At 41.1% G+C, this 25,245-nt stretch overlaps 1 protein-coding gene across 1 annotated transcript; it reads right to left on the bottom strand.

The window, feature by feature from the left end:
* Positions 1-184: 184 nt before the first annotated feature.
* vps53 (VPS53 subunit of GARP complex) lies at positions 185-25,245 on the bottom strand. The gene is given in 23 exon segments (XM_018684385.2): positions 185-1,703; positions 2,263-2,367; positions 7,081-7,218; positions 7,376-7,445; positions 7,541-7,689; positions 8,003-8,081; positions 8,168-8,250; positions 8,581-8,728; positions 10,584-10,826; positions 11,918-12,012; positions 12,703-12,801; positions 13,633-13,774; positions 14,377-14,519; positions 14,645-14,788; positions 14,940-15,018; positions 17,004-17,123; positions 17,604-17,719; positions 18,179-18,265; positions 23,169-23,235; positions 23,340-23,389; positions 24,595-24,633; positions 24,635-24,676; positions 25,101-25,245. Coding segments are annotated over 23 exon segments (2,496 nt in total). The 5' UTR covers positions 25,188-25,245; the 3' UTR covers positions 185-1,532.

The raw sequence follows: 25,245 nt of genomic DNA, 5'->3' as shown, positions 1-25,245 counted from the left end.
GATGGAGGATAAGTGGCAACCAGAGACGAAGCCAGTCATGGGAACATTTCCAAAGCCGCTCATTCAACATTGGACCTTGGTTTAAAAAAAAAAAAAAAAGCAGGTTAATATTTTTTCCTGGTATTGTGCAAAATGTGCAAATTGAAACAGTCTACGCCCATTTCACGAAGCATAAGAGGGGAAATCTGTGGCAACGTTTTAATAGTGTTCAACAATTGCCTGTGTAGCACACAATTCAGACAATACAAACAAGTAACATTTTGTACCTGAAGGCAGGAATGTCTACACGAAGCATTTACATTTTATTTGATCCACAAGGACTTGAGAAACTGAGAGGCACTGGCATCAAAATCAGCAACTACAACCAGGGAATAGACTGCAAATAAGTGTTGTTTTTCTTCCACAGACTGTGATGTACTGTATTTGACAGCACTGAAGATATGTGGGGGAGCAGTTTCAGAGACCCAGAGGACGAGTTGCAAAGTGTTGAGACAAAGCCATCTTGTCATGTCTCAGTGCATTTTCATGACAAAAGATATTCTTTTCTAAAGTGTGGAGTTCGTAATTTGGCCTGCAATTGCATTGATGTTGAATGACTAGATAAATGGACACTCTTGCTTCTACAAAAATCAATTGAAAGTCAATACAAGAGGCAGAAGATTAAATTATCAAAGAAAGCTTTGGACTATAAAATTAAAAACACTGCACACATGCACTTTTGTCTGTATAGACAGTATATACCCCCGTTATTCCCCCTTTCTCTAGGCAAAAGCCCAAGTTAAAAGATTTCAGTTCTAATTTCCAAATTAACCTACAGAGATTTTTAATGCCAAGACAAAGATGGCTTCATGTCTCACTGTAGATGCAGGAAATCCAAAGATCCTCTTTGTCCCAGACTCAGAAACCCATCAGTGATTCGTTTTAGGTCACCGTTCACACAAACAATCCCGACACCTATGACCCATGTCCACTTTAATGGATGGCAGAGATGCACACAAATTTCAATCCAGTATTCCCCACTTTAAATCAAACTAACTGAGGAAAGCTATGGTTATCCTTGAAGCACATTATATTAAGAAAACTTTAACTAAGATCAGGCTGCCTGTGATTATCCTGGATTATGTCCCAGAGAGGCAGCCAGTGGCTCTCTGAGTAGAATTTAGTTAACAGCACTTCATTCTGTTCTGTGAGTGCAAATACATGGTGCAACAATGTACTAATGTTACAAAGCTGAGACATTAGTGTCATGAAAAGAAAGGTGGGAAATTACAGAAGTAAATGACATATGTAGCAACAGCAAGTAGCAGTTGAAGAAGTTTCTTCATAATCCAGCGTCAGCTTGGGTACATATTACTGTCAGTCAGAAAATTCAGTCAACTTGTTTTGCTCTTTCTGTAATTCTCCACAGTGGCCAAATGGAGCGTGAAGTCTTTGAGATGAATGACAGCAAGAGAAGTGAGGACGATCTCGTCCTGCAGCCTTTTTTCTTTAATTTTCAAGATGCGATTTCAAGTGTGTGTGTGTGTGTCTGTTCACAGTCTCTTCTTGATGAGTTTTTCTAGTTTGCGGATACGAGAGGACTCCTGCTCAGGGGTGGGGGCGCTGAAGGACAGAGAAGGGCCGCCGTCGGCCCCGGAGGGTGGAGTGGGTAGCCTCTGCCTGAAGAGCTCCAACATGCTGCTCTGTTCACTGCGCTTCAGACCCTACACACCCAAGTACAAACGAACACAGGGGAAATCACAGTTTATTAAAAAATCTCTCTTAGTAAGCAATACAAGAGGATAATGCAAAAACAACAATGACAGGTTAGACAAAATCTGGGCACTTATGAGAGAACATGATAACAGATGAGGTCACAGAAGCAAAATGAGAGAAGATGCAAAGTTGCAATGTTAAAGCAATAAATAGACAGATGGGGAAATAGGCTTATTTGCTTTCCTGCAGTTGGTTAGATGAGAAGATCAATACCACCCTTGTACCTGTATGTTCAGTTTGAAGTTGGAGCCAGCAGCTTGTTAGCTTTGCTGGCATGAAGACTGGAAGCAGAGGGAAACAGCTAGCCTGCCTCTGTCCAAAGGTATCAAAATCTGCAAACCAGCATCTCTGATGCTCACTAATTAAGATGTTATATCTCATTTCTTTAAACCATACACAAGTACCGGTAAGTGGTATTTTCTCATCTAACTCAGAGCAGGAGGGCAAATAAGCCTATTTCTCAAAACTCTGAATTTTTCCTTTAAATTACTGATCAAACCAACTGACCTTCATGTCCAGGATCTTCTGGAAGGTCTCAGGATTGCCATCAGCCAGGAGCTTGATGTAGTTATCAACAAACACCACTGGTGGTTCATGTGGGGCCATCACCACCTGCGGAAAAGTAGAGTTTAATGTTGGTTTTCTCCCCTCCCTTCCTTTCCTGTGTACCCACATGGGGTGACCCAAGATAGCTTTAAATGATCCCACATGGGGCAACTATGGCCCAGAATGAGGGGAAAAGGGGGGGGGGTGCAACTGACAGAACCAAGTAGTTCTGGCTGCACATAAAGTCGAGACTATGGTTCTATATTTAGAAGCCCACTCCTCACTCTTTTTTCTTTTTACACACCAATTACTCTATGCATGAGTGGGCAAGAATTAGCTTCACCAGTAATTATTTTAGGGGTATAATGAGTCTGGGCAAAAATCTGCATTAGTCAAAAGCAGGCAGAAAAAGTTTAATGGGGCACAAGTCTTTCTGGATTCGATTCTTTTGGTTGCTTTTTTTTCCAACAATAGAGACTGGGTGGAAAACGTGGATCGGATAGCATTTTCTTGCAGCCGTTACAAAGCAGGCAGACCAACACATGGCTGACAGACCCCCACCTCCAACCTCATGCATACGCGTGCGCACAGGGACCATCTCACCAAATGTTTCTCCTATTCTTCACTTCAAAAAGACCCAATCTATTCTTTCGTGCTCTAACGCTCTGTTTTTACTCAAGGTAAAATACACAACAAAGGTGAGCTGCACAGTGGAAGAGTGGAGGCATTAGAAGCAGGAGAGAAAGAGCAGGCATGAAAGACTCAGGATTGTGTGGAATTCTTTGCTTTCTTACTAGCCCTGCTGACTGAGTGATTTACTTAGCAACTGTCCTGGAGTCAGGCCAAGGGAAAGGCCTGCAGGGACCTTGTAAAAAACAGAAAGAAAGGGGGAGAGGGAGTTTAAGAATGAAAACTGGCATTAAAAAGGAGAGAGAAACGGGGGTGGGGGGTTCAGGCTGAACAAGGGTGGGATGGGGGGTTGCCTTTTAAATATTCCCCAGAAGAGAACTTCAGAGGTAGGGAAGAGAGGGCTGGAGCTATGGTGGGCTGGGCTGGAAGAGTGTGGAAAACAGCCACGTCTCACAGGCATCGCACCGGCCAGGAGAGGCCGTCTCAGACAGACAGAAAGAATCCTATGTATTTGAAACATAACTGAGCTCTGGCTCACATGACAGACAACCCAAATGTATTCATCTTCAGCACTCAAGTAGATAATTTGACAGCTAGCCTTTATAAAGATTTAGAGGATCTCACTTAAGTGGAAACTAAAAAAAATACTATTACTAATACTAATATTATTCCATGAACTGAAGAGCAACTTAATACTGCAGCAGTTTAAAGCTGCACTTATCATAATCTTTCTATCAACAATGGACCAAATGACTGTGGGTAATGTGAAAGGACTCACTCAAAGTGACAAACCCACAGAGAATTATCATCCAACTCTCCCATTTTAGCATCTTCCTGCTCATTGTTTGGTTTTATGACACAGGGCTTTATTGTTTTGGTTCAGTCTTACCACTCCAGCAAAAAAAAAAAAAAGTCCTGATAAACCCAGTGTTCACTACCTGTCCAGCACTAAACAGCAGAGAGAAGTTAGCAAATAGCTAGTGAACACTGTGGAGCATTTGGCAGCTACGGAGCCACACATTTCCCTCAGGATTCAACACCACAAACTCCAAATAAATGCTATGTTAGAGTGTGTGTGCTAGATAAATTAGAGGGATCAGGGGTGTAAATAGGCAACTGTTTGCTAACACGCAACAACTTTATAAGGTGATAATATGTCAATACTGTGTTTACAGCTTGTTTCACTGCTCCTGAGTAAAAGTGAAATAAATAAATAAATAAATAAAAGAAAATAATTAATGCTTTATGTCACAATTACTTCAACAGGATAGTTGTGATTAGTAAGAGATCATTAAATCAACTCTCAAACCATGACACAATATTAAAAAACAAGGAGCTTTGTACATCAACAAACAATTAAACACCAAACACCCTAACCTACATTTGGTGAGTAATTATTGCTGTTGTTTTGCTTAATAGCAGATCACTGAAGAAACAACAGAGATAGAGGGATTATGAGTTCACAAGATGGCCAGCTTGTATATTAGATAATTATTAGAGCAACTAATTTAAAGATTAAGTGTGTAGAAACACATGCTTTTCCTACGCACCAATTTCCTGCTGCAATTTGGGATGAATAAAGTACTCGATCTATCCATCTACCCACACCCCTGGACAATTTTTACAAATTCTCCAGGGTACTAGTCCAAACTCAAATTTACAATCTGCTTAGTTATTTGAAATGTACAATGAATTGTATGGTGGGCTACATGCTTGAAGTGAGCTTTGAAACCTTAAAGTGCTCCTTCAATTGTCCCAGTGTACTGCAGCCTCTTGGAGGGGGTAAGCCAGATTTAATGTCAAGTCATAGCATCAGAGTGTAATTTAAAACTATTGTTGAGGCTAGGCAGAGGAATTCTCATATTGACCTCCTCTGGATGGGTTTGTCTTTCAGAAGCTTCCATCTGAGCCCAAGGTGGAAGCAATTACCTGTGAGGAACCTTGATGTTACACAAAGTCGATTGCTAAAATGCTGGCTGCAATACAAAAGCTTCTCTTTACTCATATGGGCTCTCTCTTTCAAAGACATTCACAGAAGAAATCTTTGTGGGCTTCTTTCACAATAGTTTGTTTTTAGAGGGATACAATCCACAAAACTCACCCTTTTAAGCCTTTATGCTACCAGGGGTATAATGTAATATGTAGCTGTATCTTATTTATATATAATCTTGTGCAGCATTACTGCTCCTTTTAAAATTTGTTAGAATTTGATTATCTGTCTATCTTCATAAGAATTACTGAATTTTTCTTCTTTTTTGTTTTTTTTTTCCCTTTTATATTTCTTCTAGTATCAGATTTCTAGTCTCCACAATGATTATTTTGTCCTCTTCTGTCATTGTAATGCGCATGAATCACTCATAAGCCTTCATGCAGTGTCAGCTACGTTTGTGAGAGCTCTCAGAAGCCATATAGATCACATTCCAGCTGTAGGGGCCTACCGGCAGTCAAATTCAGAGAAAGCAGACAGTAGTGGGCTGATGTGCATGCATTCTATAATTCTATAATGTGAAAGCCCCTTTAATGTGTGGCAGATGAGTGGAAATTCATCTATATACATTCAGGGCATGTTTCCAGGGAACAAAGACAGGCCTTACACAGGCCATATGGAAGAGTGCGCTTCCCAGCAGAAACCAGTCCAAGAAGGCAAACAAATATGAAATGGTGAAAGGGCTTAGCTTGACATTCGATGTCTGAGACAACATCAAAAACAAAATTCAAGTCTAAGGCAGGGTGTAAGACTGGTTACAATATTATGCCATAAATCTTAAGTATTTTACTGTCTGCTCTTGACCTAGTGTTTTTCAAAGCAAAGGCAGAGCAGGCATAGCACGATTAAAGCAGGTCACACTGGCTATTAACATCAAGACAGTCCAACCGTGATAATGTCAGGAAGGAAAGAAGGCCTCCTGGGAGTCTGAGGGAAATCAAGGGACAGGCAGACATGTGTGTGTGTGTGTGTGTGTGTGTGTGTGCATTTCTGTACACTCCAGGGACAGTTAATTAGGGTGGGGTTAATCTATGGCAGCCACATACCACTGTCCTCTAGGGTCCCATAAGGTAATTCTGGGGCAAGGCTAACTGGCTGAATCCTGTGTTTGCTCTCCACACTGACAACAACATCCAATATACAATATGTTACACTGAGTGAGTGGGTGTGTGTTTTCGTGAGTAGACGCATGGTTGCATGCATTTATTTATTTACTTAGTCACTCACACCTTTCCACTGGCTCGGGGTCAACCACATACTGTGTTAAAGGATGTGTGTGTGCATGTGTCTTGTGTTGGCCCGTCTCTCATTCATTAAACCAGCAGTGCATGAGCACCATTCCTGTTCCCTTCCTACCTCATGTGAGATGGGTTATTTTATGGAAACATGCTCATAAAGTGCTATTGTGAGTGGGGTTAAAGACACAATTAAAGGGTTATTCTGCCCAAAAATAAACTCTAAGTAGATAATCTGCTCTAGTGACTCAAGGCAAACATTTTAATACTGGCTCGCCAGTCAAACCACAAACACTTAAATGAGAAATGTTTGTTCAGTCTGTTGCTGCTTCTTACGATGGAACCGTAATCAGTGGAAAAAGTAGTCAGCGGCAGGTTGTGCCAGGCTATTCTTTGTGAAGTATTAACATCAACACCAGAGCTCATGTTTGACTGGATATGTCAGAGTTTCAACATTAAATCTGTTAAATGGCAAACAAGAGATAAAGAAAACTCACTCACACAAAAGGGTCTATCTAAAGTTCCGATCCTTTAAAGGTCAGAAACTGAGGCTTTTGGTTGTAAAAATGGTCAGTATGAATTTAGCCACTCAAGTTAAATGTCATTAAATCTGAAGTGTCCCATAAAGATTGAGCTGCTCTGATAACACGCTTAAGTTGAACTATTTTTTGTTTGGAATTGAACTAAGGTTTGCATTAAAACCCATCAGTTAAAGTTGCAAGTTGATTCTGAGTTTATACGTTAAAGGTAAACTGTTTAAATTAATGTCTACTGGCTTTAGGAGCAAGGTTGAGTGTTTTTCCGACATTCATCAGAAGACAGTTAGACTGGGTGCTTTTCACACTTATACAGATTTATATCTGGAAGCTGCAAAGCATTTGAATAGAGTCTCGTTTGCATTAATGAAGCCCGACCCCTCCTCCTCACCTTAAGTATCATCTCTGCACGGGTCATGCCTTTCACCACTATCTTGGTGTAGCTGGCGGGTGCTTTGCGGAGCACCTGGGAGCCTATAGAGGGCAAATCCAGCAAGACCGTCTTCAGGGAGTGGGTGTCGAGGAGGAGCTAGTGGGGTAAGATACACAAGAAATTCAAGTTTATTCAAGATTAAACATGTATATCACTGCACATAAGGAATGTAATGTATTTTTCTGATGTAATACATGACTCACAACACAGCTCAAATGAAGCTTTGGGACAGAAGACCAAGAATTAAACTTACTTGTTCAGCTCCCACCATGCTGATAGGCTTACATCTGAACAGGTGGTTGATGAATTTGGGAATGAAAGAACTAAGAAAAGAGGGAGGTGACAAATATATCAAGTTTAGGAACCTTTAAATGCAGTTTACAGAGAAAGTGAGTATAAACGTGTTTATGAATTGTACTTTGTGAACTTGATGCAGAACTGCGTGAAGTATTTGCGGGTGGAGGCCAGATTGTCTCTGATGATCGGCACATTTTGTTTAATGTGCATGATGATTGACGTCACATAAGGACTCTGGTCACCCACGTGCTCCACACTTTGCCACGGCATCTGCGGGGGAGAGATGAGGGACAGGGAGAAGCTTCAGCATCAGAGATTACACACCAGTACAGATGTATGCAACAATCCTTTTAAATGCATTACATATAAAAAACAAAGACATACTTTTGATGTGGAAATTATTAAATTTCTGAATGATTGGCTACAAAGGCATCCACAATCTATTATGGCATCTAAGAGAGTATCTTTTAAAAAGCAAAAATATGATAATGTTCATTTCCCTTTTAACAAATGCAGCAGTGTTAGATTCCAGTATCTTAAAAACTATATGAGGTGAATGTGTGAGTGTGTAACTGTGTCCAACCTTGCTCATAGCAGTGAGAGCAGGATCACAGGCAGCATCGAGATCTTGAACAAGTAGCTGGATACTGTTTGAGATCACACTGAGAAAACATTTGTGACACCATTAAAATACTCTTCACGTAATATAAGGTATGTTATTTTTTGCTATTCTGTAATTGTCACTTACGTGCTGAATGTATCCATCTCCCCGGTCAAATTAATTCTCTCCATCAAGACTTTATCTACTTTCTCCTTCAGCTTCTCTTCCAACTGGAAAACATGCACATAAAAACATGAATGCACACACATAAACACATAAAAGCTCTATTACTTAGCACACCTCCTTTCAATTATGGGCTGATCTAGTTTTAAACTACTGACCTAAAATAGCTGTATGTGTTTTTGAAAAAAACAGCATGAATGAAATATTTCATGCTGTGTTGTAATCTTAACTGCCACTGTGAGTTCCACACTGATGAAACATAAGTCAATAAGTCTGTAACCACCATGATTTTATGTTCCCTTGCATATACTGTCACTGCAGATGGACCACTAGTTCAAATCAACTAGGGCTATGCATCCGTGTGTGAGTGTACATGCCTGTTGTGTAGTAGCCAAACAGTATTCCGCAGTGCTAAGGATGCTACAGATCAGGCACAGCTCATCTACAGTGAACTTTGCAGCCTCTGAGCCCTCTTTCTCCTTCAGCAGACTGCTGATGGTGAGACCCCCACTGTTACTGCTGGACCTGAATAGGGAGGAGAGGGAGAAAAAGAGCAGCAAAAAAGAGAGGTAGAGGCAGAAAGAGACAAGAAAGACATGTTTAATTTACAGTGGGGAAAATGCTTAAAGGTCCAATCAGTACATTACGGCAATATATTTTACATGTCCTTCGCAGAGTTTGACTTGTGGACAGAAAATCTGCCCTTTGTGTCTCTCAGCTGATCGCAACTGAAATATCTACTATTATCATAAATTACTCTATGCCCATTAGTTACAGGGTGAATTAAGGGGTTCAGAGGTTGAGATGAACACCAAGATGCTGTGTATTGTCTTTCCTAAACCTGGCTAATGTAGGGCATCTTTGCTATAAACTTTAAGAAGAAAACACTCTTTGTGGAACACATTTAAGCCACAGGTGCGGAAAGCCATTTTTAGTAACTGAGGCACAACAGGCATAACTACGAGCAGACGCAAGTGTCAGGATGCTGGGCCAATTAGGCTTCAGCGACGACCCAGTCATTAAGAAACGTCATAACAGAGACATGTGGGTAAAACCACAACATAGTTCAAGCTCCTTTCAGGGGCCCCTTTCAAAACCTCGCAAAACCAATTCACAGCACACCACATTGGACAAGCATGTCTGCATGTGTCTTTAAGTATACGCACTTGCAAAGCATCTGAGTGCATCTTTAACTGAGTGTTTGTTTACGGCACAGAATATGGTATACATTAGTCAGCGAACGCAAGTGTGTCATTAGCATGCGTGCATATCTGAGACAGAAACAGAGCACGCCTCTGTGTGTGTGTGTGTGTGTGTGTGTGTGTAAGTACACCACAGCCAGTGATGAGTTCTAATGTGGCCAATGAGCCAGAGATGTTTTTGCTGGTAGCATATTAGGCTTTGCCACAACATAACCAACTCCAGATCCCTCATAGCATGCCATCCTAATCCATCAAACACAGCAAGGACTGAAGACATTAAGTTTCAAACTAAACTCCTAAACAGCCCCATCACCATAGCAAAAGAATGAACAAATATGGGCGTGACATGCTTGTTTGTGAAAAGTTAATCCTAAATAAATCTGTGTTTGTGTTACTGCCCAGAAAATGTAATGATTCTCATGGATACAAATTGCTGAAATATTAGAAATACTAGTGAGTGAGTGCTAGTGAGCTAGTGAGAATTGTCAGCAGGACAGTGTTTGTGGGACTGACTCAAACTAAACAACACTATCCCTGCTCGTTGTAATATAGGAACATGTCACCCAGTGCAACAATGTGGCTGAAGGATGTGTTTTTAATAGTTTTTGTAAAACAGTAGAGATCTAAGGAGAACTGGAACTTACATACAGTACTTGTTAGTAGAATTGATTCATTGTTGGTTTTGGCCTTTTCGTGGTATTTGTTGAAAATACCACCAGGTCACAGAGTAGAGGGAGTCAAATCCCCTACTGAGATTTTAACTTGTGGAAAAACTGTAATGACTTTGTGTTTCAAGTGAGAAGAGAGAAGTTGAGGGTTTTCCCTGTCCCTTCAAATCAGTCAGGCTGTCTTTGAGCCACCATCCACTGGCCGCTACAGTTTGTATTAAGCTGCTTCCGTACTGGCTTCAGAAACTGACACGGCTGCATTTTAAGCCAGTAAGCAAGTGGCTGAGTACTGAAGCAGTTCAAATTGACAATGTGAGAACATTTAGCATTGATTCAGCACCTTATAACAATGTCGAGCTAATGCTTACCTTTTATGTCTACACTGATTGTCTCTTTGTTTTAATTCTACCACAGGGTGAAGTTTTCTCACTGAAAACCACAAATACCCCTAGTTCCATGTTAACAGTATGACTTCCCCTGTTTAAATAACCAAGCCTGAACCAGTCTTACTTAGGCAGGTTTCCAGAGAGGATCTTCCAAGCGTACTCTCGCAGGAATTTCTGGAAGATGGTTGTGAGGGCGATCATTGGTTCTCCAGTGCTCAGCTGGGAGCACTGCACCATACACTTCTTGTAATAGACAAAGAGGTCAGCACAGCTGGGCAGGACTGCTCCACCCTCTTCTGTGCCCGCCTTGGGTGGGCCTTGTGCTCGGAAGTCAGCCACAAACCGGTCAATCAGTTCGCCCAGGTTCCTGCAGATGCCCAAAAACGTACAGCCAAACCCACACACACAGGTTCACACACATACACACACACAGACACATGGATGGTTGGATTAGCGGCACATGAAAGGAATTAAAAGAATCAAATAAAAACATTAAAAACACATGATTGGTCTGTAACCCCAATAAATAAATGAAAGGATAAAATAACAGACAGACAGACAGAGAACCAGATGGATAAACAGGAGAAAATATTCCAAGCATATCAAAATCCTCAGTACTACATTCAACAGGTCCACAGTCAGTTGGTGTGGCCCAGTCCTACTGAATATTGGAACTAAAGCCAAAGACAAAACAAGCAGGCCACTGTTCTCTCCTGCTATGTCCCACTGGGGACAAGCTGATCTGGCCGTTGCCTGTTTAGGGCCTTTGGACAGAGCTGAAATTAGGTTGTAGCTGCAGAATAGGTCAGTCTCGTTCCCTTGGACAGACAAACAGCATTTAACGCAACAGAGAGCCAAGAGCCAGGGGCTGCATGCGAGCGCAGCAGTCCCAGGACTGTGTTCGGTTTCAGGAGTGATCACCCTGACTGGGGGAGGGGAGGTTTTGATGGAGAGAAGTGAAGGATGATGGTAGAAGAAAGAGGAAGGGGAGGTGAAAGCGGGAGGAAAACAGAAAAGGAGAATGAAAGGAAAAGGGAGGGAGATTAAAAAAACCAAAAGAGCAAGAGATTGAGATGAAGACATACAAATTACATAGAAAAGAAGGAGACCAAAGAAGGGATACCAAAAAGAAAAAAATAAAGAGGTGGGAATGAAAATAGGCAGATCTGCTACGGCAGCACTTATTCAACCTCCCTCTCTTTTTCTCTCAGCGTCTGTGGTCGTGCAGCTAATGGGAAACATTTCTGCCACAGTGGAGACAGAGGCATGTACAGGAACAAGAGATGGAAAGACAGAGGAGGCAATGAAGTAGAATGGGAGGAGGGGGATCTGATTGATGAGTGGGCAGTGGAAAAAGGATGCATGTGCCAGCTTTACGCACAACCTGCTCCTGATTCTGGGTCTGTGTACCACAATGCTATTTGGCCTTGTGTGCTTGTATGAGTGTGTGTTGCTCACTTGTCTTGGGATTCTATGTAGACGTATAGATGAGGTTCAAAACACTTGGAGACAATGCCATGGAAAGGGTTATCCGGAGCTTTGGGCTTCCTGGGCTGTGAGAGCAAAGGAAAAAAGGATATTATTCATTTATAGATTGCCTCCTATTTAGTCAGCAAAAGGTATGTGACAATAGAAATGGAAGCAATTCCATTTAGCTATAACTAATACAGTTTAATACAACAGCCCTGCCATAAATCCTACTTTTATGAAGGTTATACTTTTCAGCTTTTGCTCAAACTGAGGTTTCTATTTATTTAGTCTATCCTTCATTGTGGGGATGTTATATTAGAGAGATGCAGTTTGAGCTAGGTGTGCCTAATGAACTGGCAATTTAAGTGTATACTATATAGCTAATAGAACTACTTGACCAATAACACAAAATTAAGGTTTGTATTGTAGATTATTGAAGTAACAGATCGCTCAGTTCTTGGACAATCTGTTGTGCACTATATGCTCAAAAGTGGTACGCCTATCCTTCAGCCAAGACAACAAATAGATCAGGCAAGAATCTTGTGTTAAAACTAATGCCACACAGGCGTATGATTATAAGTTCGGGGAGTACATGGGGCAATATTTAAACAAGGCTGCTACCCTAATGGTTTGCCTTGAGTAAATGAGCCAGTGATATTCCCTTTTTTAAGTTTAAGTTTAACTGGCCTCAGGAAAGCTCCACTTCAAAGTAATATCTGACAGTCCTTTTATGTTGCAGAAAAGTCAGATGGGGTCACTGCAGATCAACTTACCTTGGCCAGATCCTCATCCTTTTCTGTGCCCATATCTTCACCTTGCTCGTCCTCCAGGAAGGGGTTAGTTGGGTCTAGAGGGCTTTCTGGTCTCTTTTGCTGTAAAAACACAGAACTTTAGCATTGTAAGGGGTTAGACTCCCACTATAGCAATCTGTGGTGATAAGGAACTGCTTTTGTAACATTATCGATGATGTTCTTCAAAATAAAGTTATCACTGTGTCTCCATGTCTATCCAGAACCTTTCATGGGAGGCTCTAATGAAACTTCACCCCCAATTATAAAATTCCACTCAACCAAATCCCTGATTGAATTACAGAACCCAACAGACATGTGTGTAAACTGAACTGAAGACAAAAGAGCCTCTGTGTAGCCTAAATATTATCACTTCTGGACAACTTTGGCCTAGTTGTGCCCCAACAAAACTTATCGTGCCCTTTATAATCTGTCCATTCTCTCTGTATTGCTTCCACATCCACACACCAACGTGACCAGGATTACAAGGTTATGTCAGGCTGTGACACCAAGAGTACTGTGTGTGTGTGTGTGTGTGTGTGTGTGTGTGTGTGTGTGTGGGTGTGCGCGTAGAATACAAGTGTGATTATGGCACAGACAAAATCAAGAAACACTGTCATTTTGCTTAGACTACAACAAAACATACCTGAAAGTGTAAACTACTTTTACATTAACTTGCCACATGACAGAGATTTTGGAGGAGGATGCTGTGATTGGATGACATTTCATACTGCAAAACAGGTGTCACTGAAAGGTGGAGTTATAATCTAGGATCTAATTTTCTATCCTTAAACTTCTGAAGTGTTTGTGCTCTTTCTGTTAGAATAATTTAAAGTCTCTGAAGCCAATAGGCCCTTATTGTTCAGCATATGTGTGTGTGTGTTTTGTGCGTGTGTGTGTGTGTGCTTTTCTCACTCCAGGTGCGTCAGTCAGAGTGCATCCTGTGAAGCGTTTGGCCAGTAAACCCTCAAAGTTTGTGGTCCTCTGAATGGCAAACAGAAGCAGTTTCACCTCAATCTCCTTAGCTCGTGTTCGCATCACTTTGGCTAGCTCCACCCTTAGGAACACAAAAACACACACAGAAAAATGGACACAATTTAATTTGAGTTTATTATCTTTGATTTTGATGCTTTAACATCCCAAAATGTTTCACATAATCCTTGCTGGTAAATAATTGTAGTCTTATTTAGCAAAAACATGTTGTGTCAGGCTTTTTTCTAATGACACTATGATTTTTGCCAGATGTTTTTTTTTCTTTTTTTTTATTGGAAATTGCAGCCTGGAGCAATAAACAAATAATGCCCACTGTTTTCTTCTCTTGTGTATCTGAGGGGAAAAGACTCAGAAGTGTGGACACTAGGTCACTGCTCATGTAGGCCACCTACGTCAGCTGCATAGAAACTTGCACCAAATCATAGATTCATGCCAGGCACGCCATACCAGTGTGGTTCACTTCATAATGCAGAAAAGTCCTACAACCAATTTTCTCAGTTTCTGCCTGTTTAATTGAATTTCTCTTTTTTTCTTTCTTTCCTTTTCTTTTGGGCAGAGACAAGGTATCCAACATTCACTGAACAGATGAATTACATAACATACAATTCATAGCCTAAGCCAGTATGGCTTTGTTTCATGTGGTATATTTATTGTACGTGTGTTTACCTGGTGATGTGGCAGAACTCCACAGCAATACGCTCTGTCATGCACCATTCTTCAGGAAACATGCGTCCATATTTCTCCTCATAGTCTACCAGTTGCCGCTTAATCCAGGCATAGCGGCGATCTATCTTGTCCAGCCACGCAACCTGAGCAACACGGCAGGACACACAGCCATTAACATCTAGATACCACCTCTTTGAATTTGGTACTCTATACATTTACTGTAGCTAGATATGACTTTGTACATATGGAATTCAAGTTTGTTACTCACATCTTGGTTTTCCTGGAAGAGCACCAGGTACTCTGAGAGATGCTGCCTGATGAACTTTTTTATGATCTCCTGTTTGATGCGAGGGTCCAACACATTGGCCACCAGACAAGCGTCTCTCAGCACATTACTGGGACCACCTGTTCTCTGGATGGATTGTGAAATAAAAGTTGGGACATGAGGTTTTGCACGGGAGAGCGACAAGACAAATGTGTAAACAAGAGGTTAATGGAAGGAATTTGTCTAGAAAAAAAGACAATGAAACATAAAAACCCAGATTCCTTTACAACATATTTACCTTGGAGCCCTGAGAGGGGAAAGCTTCTTCAAAATCTGCCAGGATCTGAGTCCCCAACTCACTCTGTGCTGCTTTCACTCTAAATAGGACAAAAAACAATAACAATGAACTTAACATTGTTTCCTCAATCAGCTAAATGTCAAATTTGAACTGTCAATCTAAAGCTGTCAAGTTGCAACACTCAAGTTTCTTGCTGACAAAACAGCAGTGATGTTTTTCAAGTGTTTTTCACTCAAACTTTAAAAACTGTTTTTCATACAGTAACTTAATTAGAGACACTTGCACCTCCCAAGTGTCTAGCAGACCTGTTACCATTACTTGTCACAGCCAATTACTCTGTACATTTAGCAGATGTTTTTCAATCTAGTATCAGTGCACAAGTTTGCAGGTGTCTTACTGTGCATGTTTCTATTTTTATGAAGGTGAATACACTGACTTCTGGTCAGTAAAGCACCAGAAGAGAAACTCTTATATAATGAGGTCTACAAGCTGAGTCTGTCCAGTCCTCTGAGAGTCTGTGTTCACCCAAGGGCGTCACTGCTGGATGCCAACTGAACAGGTAGCCTTCATTTCAAGCACTCACTCTTGACTAAGTATCCACTTCTCATGGGGGACTACTTGGTGTGAGTCTATTATCACACACACTGCCCTGCCCTGCAGCTCCTGTTTCAGCTGTGTCTCACACCCTGATAAGCTGATGTCAGATTTTTTTCTTACTAAATCATCTAGTGTCTGCAGCTTCTTTATCAGACAGAAACCAACCAAGTTTGTCCAAAGCACATGGTGCAGCTGTACACAGCCAATTATAGCATCTCTCTGTGTGACAGTTGAGTAGTGTCGTTGTGACAGTGAAAAAACCATTAGGTGATGACAAGGAAAAGGCTTATTAAAAAATGATCAAAATTCTTTTCAAAGGTGACAGCTGCACTGACTGCATTTAGTCACATCTTTGCTATCATATTAATTTGATGTTTAATCGTCACGCTACATTCAGTTGCTTGTTTGTGCATCTGTCTCTTGTCACTCTGCTATCTGTAACACTGTGGTGGCTGATGTGCCAAATCTGTCCAGGTCTCTCACAGAGTAGTAGTCATTTCTTTTTCTATTAACCGTTTGTGTCCGGCTGTTGCCCCGCCTTCATATCTTTCCCTTCCCCGTGTCTCTCCGATCATCTGTTTCTCCAGCAGAGTCACTTCTTCCATGCAGCTGTTATTTGGTATGAACATTGTCTGCCACACCTCAGTCAAAACAGAACAGAAGGTCATCCTTTCTTGTTTTGGGGGATCAACACTACTTTGAACCTTAGTTGGCCAACATGTCCCAAACTGATTCTGGTATTCTTGGACAACATCAGTAAACATGGAAATTTAATCAGCTGCGGGAAACAACAGCATAATAATGCACTTTGTGATGTGTGTGTCTATGTGTGTGTGTGTGTGTGTGTGTGTGTGTGTGTGTTTAAACATCCAGATATTGGTATGACTCTACAGAGAAAAAAACATTCCTAAATAAACAGTTAATACAACATGCACAAACAACCAGCTGAAGTGCATAGTGTAATAAATGCATCACACACACACACGAAAAGCACGAACATGGAGATACACACCCTCAGAAAAATATGTCCCCAATCTCTGACTATGGAAGAAATGCTGGCATAACAGGACCCTATTCAGTGTGTTTCCTTCCTGTGTGTTCCTGTATGTGTGGGATTGTGCGTGTATGTGTGTGAATATCTGCATAAACAGGATGTAATACGCAAAATACCTCCAGCCAAATACTGTAACCACTTTTCAACAGTTCGGTTGACAAGCTGTGGAATATTTCAGCTGTAATGAAAGCTCAAGCTCTGAACTGGCTACTGGTATTGAACTCTTCTTACAGCTATGCTGCTCACCAAGCAACCCAACTGAGCCTGAGCAAGGCACTAAACCTCTAGTGTTCAAGAGGTTCTGCAATGCAACTGGTAGACTCAAAGAAAGTATACTTGAAAATATGTAATGAAATAACCTTATGTATGCACACTGGTGAGTGAGTGTGTGTGTGTGTGTGTGTATTAGTTACCTCTCAGAAAGTTGTCTGATCTGGGGAATGCCCATGTACTTGTGGAAATGCTCAAGCACATTGACCACTCCCTGCAGCAAGTTGGCCACCTCGCCATATTGCCTCTTTCTGGTCATGGCTCTAGAAAATAACACACATGAATTATTTCTATTTCTATTCTATTCAATTATTTCTATTACTTATTGGCCTAGCATCAATTTAACTGTTTCTCACTACAGGGAAGGTATAGGATGCAGAAGAATATGGATTTTAGAGATTAAGATGCTTAAGGCCCTTGCGGTTTTGTCTATCTATACAGGATTTTCTTCTTGTTTTGCAGTACTGTGCACAGTAGCAGCTTTTACTGATTTTGTCAACACGACTTAAAACAGATCACACTGCAATAAAACTCATTCTCTCAAATCATTCAGCCAATGATTTGAAGATCTGTCTTGTACTGCCAGCAACTAATGCTTTATTCTAAAATCATGGGTGCATCTAAAAACTACTGTCTCCACACGTAACTTTAAGTTCTTTACTTTGGTCAAATAAGCTTTAGGGGACTGTGAAGTGTGTGAGTCTTTTGGGGTGTTTGGTGTGAGTCTTTGTGTTTGTACCCACTCTAAAGAGTCCACGCCCCCTGCCAACATATGCAGGTGGTTGAGGGTGGTGATGGATGTAGTTAGGTGGCGCTTAGCGTGGTCCAACTGCTTTATGTCCCTTGTAATCTCTTTAACCTGTGCAGGGAGAGAAACAAGTCAGACAGGCTAGTCTACAGAGAAAGACAAAGAAAGAGAAAAGAATTGGTAGGTGAACAAATGTAAGACGAGTTGTTCACTGGATAGAGCAATAGGATAGAGAGAAATAGAGCAAGATGAACAACACACCCGCTGGTTTGAGAAATAACTGCTCCTACATGCCTCCTGAGGGAGGGTCTGCTTGCCCCTCCCCATCCTTTCTCTAGTCACCCAGCCTCCCGGCCTTCCTCTGACTCTCACTGACAAACACACTCACACAGCACTGCTTGTAATAGACAGACACATGGAAGGTGCATTACCCTTACTTTAAATAACTCTCCCTGTCTTCTAATGTAACAGAGGGGAGAATACAGGTCATATCTCCCCTGTGCTTGGGTCATGTCACTGATAAGCTTCAACAAGCCACCTTTGTGTGTGTCAGTGTGTTTATACACATACCATTTGTTCGGACTTCTCTGCCTTGTCCTTGATGTCTTTGATTTTACCAAAGAGCTGTTGGATGGCTATCTGGGCCTCCTCCAATGCCTGCAGAAAACAAAAAGAGCAATTTAAAACGCACAACAGAGACACTTTTTTAACTACTGTGTTAGTAACAGTGAGAATGTGCATATGTGTGTGTATTTATTTTTTGAGTGGGCAATACTACAAATCAGTGGTCTGAGCAGGCTTGAAAATCTGGGTCCCTGAGGCCAAAGCCCAGCTCAGCACATTGTTAATAATGTCAGAATAACACTCGAAGCAGAAACAGCAGCAGGAAGTGGAGGAAAAATGGAAAACTAAACAAAACTGTTTGACCAAAACCTTGAGAGGAACACAGAGATGAGCCCCCACTCCCTCAGTTTACTCTCACATACTGACTAAAGAAAGCATGGCACAGCTCCACTGAGTCGACATCTACAGTTTTCTACCTGCTGTGTCTTTAAGGCAATAAGTTCTTCCTCCATTTCGATTTCTTACAGTTAAACTTTCTCACTGTGTATTCATACACTGACCTGGACAGACTCTAGCTTACAGTGCATTGATTGCGAATGAGTCAGCCTGACAAATGCACACTAAACTGCCTTCTGGTGTCTGTTGGAAATATCAAAAATGACACAAAAGAGACGAAAGTCTGGATTTTCTTTTATCCACAAATTCATGTGCAGAGATCATGGAAACCCTGTCAACGGCTAATGGTCAAACTGATTTATTTCTTATTCTGCTTTTAATTAAAATGAATCGACCCATTTATAAAACAAACAATTTCAATTTATTTCCTGAAAAAAAGCACGCTTCTAAAAATTTCTGTTGTGAGGAGGAGGGGTGAAGGGAATATCTGTGTGTCAGTTGTGGTGTGCAAGCCTGGGTCAGATTTCTGAGTGATTTTTTTTTGTCTGGTCTCACTACTGGCTTTGGTCTGTGTGAAAAATTATCCTGCTATTGTCTATTCCCAGCTCTAGAATGGAGGCAAAGTCAAACAGACTAATTGGATGCCTAATTGACAAGCTATCTAGATATTGGACATGGATATGTCTTAAGATGACATACAGTCCATAAGGCTAAGCACTGCATAAAGGCTGTCACTATAAGGGCTAAAGAGATCATTAGCAGTTTTAACAGCCTATAAAGCCAGACCGGATTAGATAACACTTGATAGATACAATTGTAAGATAGCTTAAGTGCTATTCTAATATTTCCCCATCATCTGACATGGCAGCTGTTCTTTGATCGTCCTAAACAGAGATTCTGCTCTGACATCTGATGCCAAGGTAATTGGCTTCACTTGGCCCGATGCTGTGGCGGCACTGCAGACACAACTTTGACTCTCCTCACACACACATACACACACACACACAGACACATGCACACATGGAATGCTAACAGCCGGCACCAGCTGTGCAAGGAATTTACCACTTTTACAGGCACCTCTAAGAAACAAGTGGACAACGAGTGAGCAAACACACAAAAACTGTGCACGTGCATACACACACACAAACATAAATACAGCTTGCAGTGACAGCAGAGGATTAATTTTCCTTCCTGAGTGGTGTCAAAGAGCAGTGCTTGGTGACACTGTTGTGGAGACACAGTCAAAGTCAAGACGACACCATATGACTACATCATAAAGTCACAACAAAACCATTTTGACTTTAACCCTCTGAGGGAAGTTTCAACCTGAATGTTCTTAAACAAAGCTAAAACATCATCTTCTCTGTGTGTGTGATTTTCTGTAAAGATAATATGCTATGGAGGCCAAACAAATTGGAACTCTTTGGGTTAAGTAGTGACTAGTCTTCATTCAAGATGAGCAAAAGCTGACTCCAGCTTGCATGCATTGTTCTTTCTTTTTATGCCTCATAAAACCCCTTGGTTGTTAGGTGATTGCATAAATTAACTGGAAACATGGAGGCAGGTTATGTGATTACACTTTGATCTCAGAGTGAGGAGAAAGGGAGTGCCACTGAATCTTTAAAGAGGTTCCCTGGAGGACATCTTGAGCAAACAAAGTGCATGCAGAAGAGGCCAGAAGCTTCAAGGCTGCAATTGTCGCTCATGCAGACTCAGCTGAGTTAATCTGGCTTGCTTCCTAGCACTCATTTCCTGTATTTAGCCTTGAGGAAAGCAGAGAGAGACCACTGCCCAGCAGGCGCCTCCATGCCCAAGATGTTATCTGCTCTCACACAAACATGAGAATGCACACATGCACACCAGCGTATCCCTAACATGCAATAAGCAGCACATGTTCCATAGGACACATTAAGTGGTATTAATGTGTTTAAAAAAAGGAGTGAGGAGCTTCTCTTCTAAGCTTGAACACGGTGGGATGCACTTCACTCCTCCCTCTGACAGACATCACTTTAGCTTTCAAAAGTAGAGAGTATATTAAATGGCACTATTGAGTTTAGGACCAAAGACAATAAATCAGACGAAGCCAAGAGGGTTATTTTGACAGTTGGAACATTGCCTGAGCTTCATGTAAACATTTGCAGGGAGACAATTTACAAAAAGGAATGTTTCACTTAACAAAGAAAAGAATAGCCCAGGAAATGCTTTGTATAAAATCACTCCTCAAGATAAAAAAAAATCTTTTGTCATAGCTAAGTACCACTTCTAATGCAATCTGTTATAAATAGCATGTAACAGTATGCTACTATGTTGCAGCTGCAGTATTCCATATTTGCTTCATTCCCTGTCATATTCAATATAAAATATTGGCACAGTTGGTGTTTGTAGATGATGAAATAGACAGATTTGATAAGCTATACCGAAAAAGTCACTAAACATAATTGAGGCACAGGCTGAATCTGCAGAGTGTGACCCAGATTGTTTTAAAAGAGAAATACAAATACACAGAGCAGATAGTTATAAACACTGCAAAACTGTAAATTAGGAGACAGAACGAAGACAGTGACAGTTTAGAATAGTGTATTGTAGCAGTATAGTTGACAGAGCTCTGAGAAGCTGAGAGCGTGGAAACTAAAACAGCATTTTCTAAATTAACATTAAATATTTACATTAAAGTCAATTCTATAGGAAAACCACCCGACACTGTATTTTCTAACGTAGTCTTATTGAAACCACAATGGCCATAAAGAGAGCACACATGTACCAAACAAATCACAGCTGCTCAGTGTGGTATAAAAACGTGGACTTTGAAACACAGAGTCGAAATTACAGGAAGAAATACAACAAATACGAGGTTGTGAACCTCTGCAAGCAGCAACGCTCCTTATAAAATTGTGACACTGTGAGTATGTGCATGTGTAAACTGTTGTGCACAGCAGCTCACTATGACAAAAGAATGAAGAGCAATCAATTAACATGAATGCGAATGGCAGGGAGAATCTGCTGAAAAATGTTTGGTCTTGTTAATCAGCTTCTCCGACTCAGACTTCCACAAATTGATACCCAACCAAAACACTCTCACATCCTTAATTTTCATTGCAAAAAGACTGACACATGGAAGATGACCTCTTCATTAGCAGTATGATATTGGACAGTGGCGCAGGTGTGCAAGCGGTATCCACAGTGCCATGACAACGGGCAGGCAAGAACATTGTACAATGGTAGCTGTGTGTGGTCGGAAACACTTGGCTGGCAGACTAGAGCCAGATACAGATACTTTGTGTGTGCGTGTGCATGTACATTTGTGCACATTTGCCAACACGGCCAGACTGGTGAGGAGATTCCCACAAGTTCAAGTCATGTCATTATGAGTTTGTCTCTGCCAGTGGACACAATGCATCACAGTCATCTGTCATAATGTGATGCAGCAGCCATTTAAGTATTTCTTGAGTGTTCACTGGCTGGAACCACCCACAACAACAAAGCTTTAATCACAGTACCAGCTGCTACAGTAAATTAAAGGACAAACATTACATGTGTAATAAATTCAATACAATGCGGACAAGAAAAACAATAACTTGTTAAGAGTAACACAGCCATTGACACGCTAAATACCAGCTCTGTTAGCTGCCAGGGACTGACTACCAAGACGGTCATATTTCCACACTCTCAGTCCTGCGGCATATTACTAACTAACTCCCTACAGAAAAAAAACGCAAGGAAATCATTCCCCAGACCTCCTCCACTTTCTCTCACCTCCTGTCTTGCTCTCTCCATCCTCCTCTATAAATGTTACCATCTTGGGTTTCAACCTGGGGATTGCATTTAGCTCAGTGAGTTGAGTCCAGTCAACAGTAGAAATGTCTAAATTGCTGATCCTGTTGGTTTTATTCTATTGCTGTCTTTATGTTTCAATCGCCATCTTGAAATGAACACCTCTTCATCTTTCCGTCTGCAGAAAGGATTTTTCCCTCTGGAAATGTTGAAATGGCTTTGAGGGGCTGGAAAAATAAACTAAAATTATTGTGTGTGACTGTAAAATGTTATTGGTCTGGAGGGGATTTAGACCTTTTCTGCTACCAAACGGTAGCTAACTGGGAAAGACGGGACCACCGGGCCAGACACCCTGACGACAACGCACACCTAATCATGTCAGCTGGTCAGAACATACAGGGCTCACCCATCAGGTGTCACGTTCCCTTTAAGCCACAACTCCTTGACAGCGCAAGGACCTGGATTAAATCAGCAGGGGCTGTTCTTTTCCGTCATGCTCCCACAAGAAAAGGCAAAGACTCAAAATGCCTGGGTTTAAAAGAAATCTAAGTATTTACATACGGGAATCTATTTCCCAGACGTGTTTTCCGTAAAGAGGGGCAGTTTGAGCAGCCGGAATGGATCTGAGTCATCTTGTCCTTTTCCATGGAAGCAATGTGGAGAAAGGAAAGAGCAGGAGAGGGGGAGGAACATGTTTGTCTGGGTTGGGAGCAAGCAATGGCACTACTCTAACTTGAGGAGAGGGATGCTGTTTTGAACACCACACGAGATGAACAGGCATGGCAGTGAGCATGAACAGTATGTAAATGTAATCTGCAGCTTAACTCACCTGTCTGCCATCCTGGCCCACATTGGTCTGGCCTCTAACCACCGTCCTGATATTATCATCCAGACGCCTGCGAAATGTGACACAAAATGTCAGTCATGCTGAGGGTGAACTAAAAAAAAAAAAAAAAACAACAAAATATGTATCATTATATAATTTACATCATCTACTCACCGAATCTTCAGACGGATCTTGTTTACCACATCATCAATATTAGCCAGGGACTGAGCAGAAATATGAAGACAATCAGTCAGGAAAATATAAATCAGTCTTTTTTCAAACATCCCTAAAGTCACAATTTTCAACTTAAAGTTGAAACAAACATACGCTCTTATTATATAACTTCAGTAGCTTATCCTGCTGTTTCATGTGTTGTGCTATTGAAACAAAAAAGGCATACTTTCTAGCATTTACAGCAGTTGTGCTTAAAAAACTGACGACTTTGTTATATATAATCTACACTTCATATGCAGTACAGGTGTAATCTCTCACCTGTTTGTCCCACATAAAGCCCAAGTGAGTGAAAATACATGCATACTATTGGAAAGCCTTCTACGACATATAAGAACAAGCTATAGGGTCACAGTGACCCCTCATGGAGATGGTGTATACATACACACAAATTGAATCTGGTATTTACATTTTTTAATACTATTTTTTAGATAAAGCGCAGCAATCATTTAGGATTCACGCCACACACATGGTCATATACAGTACATACATATACATACAGACATCACACTTTCAGATATACCAATGCATACACTGGCATGTGCAGTACATACACATAGACACATGCATACTACTTGAACTAAAACCTGTTTTTCTGTTCAGTTATTTTCTATACGGTTTGTGAAGTTGGTTTACTTTGATTCTAAAAGCCTAATCAAGGTTAAGACTGCAAATCAATTTCTGCTATAGTCCCTATAAGTATTCCATCTGTTACATTTTCCAGAGGTCATAATGCTTGTTTTTGTTGTGTGAAGTAAAACATGAGTGAAATAAATTTTCACCCATCCGCAGTTAAAGTTCCAATTTATTAATTAGCCAGCCTTTTTCAATTAAGATATTTTATCGTTTCACAGCAGGAAAAACACAGCAGCAAATAACAAAATCTGTGGTGACAGAATTTAATTTAGCTGCTCCAGATTCAGAATCCTGTTATTGTGCATGTTGGCTCACTGTCACAGCTTACTGGGACTAATGACTACACCAGGGTCAATGTTAATATTAAGTATACTGCTAGTAACACCTGCACTTTTCCTACTGCGACTGGTCAAATGTCTGCTGTATAACAGACCTGTCATTTTATGTAAACCACAAACAATTCTCAACTAAGTAAACACGTACACACACACAAAACTTGTCAGTGCACTAAAACAACGAGTGTAAGCCTGGCTGCAGATGTTTGTGTGTCACTTGACTGCACCTGCTCGGTGGGGAACAGTGTGTTGATGTACTCCACAGCAATTAAAGTCTGCTCTGTCCAGTGGGTCTTGGCTGGGGAAAACCTAGCATACAAAACATAAAACAAGTTTCAGTCAGAGTTACGGCCGATTCACTGAATATCTGTTGCATGTTGGGATGACTTGCAACATGCAAATGTAGCAAACCATTGCTGACAACCTGCATATAATTACATATTGTTGAGTAACACAGGTGCTGTGTTATCCGGCAGGCAACGATAGCTTCGTAAACATCATTCCATGCTAAAGTTAGCCCAAGCCTTAAACTATCTTACAAACTTTTCTCTTAGCTAAACGCGGTTAATATGCTTAGAAACTGAGTGTTTTATAGCTAGCGGTCGTAATGAAACAGCAGTGTCGCATCCAGGGAGCCCGCAGGATGGGTTAGCCTGCTAACAGCTGGCTGTGTGTTACCGAGACCGGCGGCAAAGTAAAAAAAATTACAACAGTATAGAGTTCAAACGGCTACCTGTTCAATGGCTAGCTGCACCTCCGGGGTTAGATGCAAAATAGCCTCCAAATCCTCCGCAAATTCAAATTCTTCTTCCTCCATCATTGTCAAAACAAAACCGGAGACCTCTCCGGCATACCACTTCCTGGTGGAGAGGCTTCTG

The sequence above is a fragment of the Lates calcarifer genome, linkage group LG21 (genome assembly GCF_001640805.2).
Source record: "Lates calcarifer isolate ASB-BC8 linkage group LG21, TLL_Latcal_v3, whole genome shotgun sequence".
Taxonomy (NCBI): Eukaryota; Metazoa; Chordata; class Actinopteri; family Centropomidae; genus Lates; species Lates calcarifer.
This window is presented reverse-complemented; position numbering and strand designations above follow the sequence as displayed.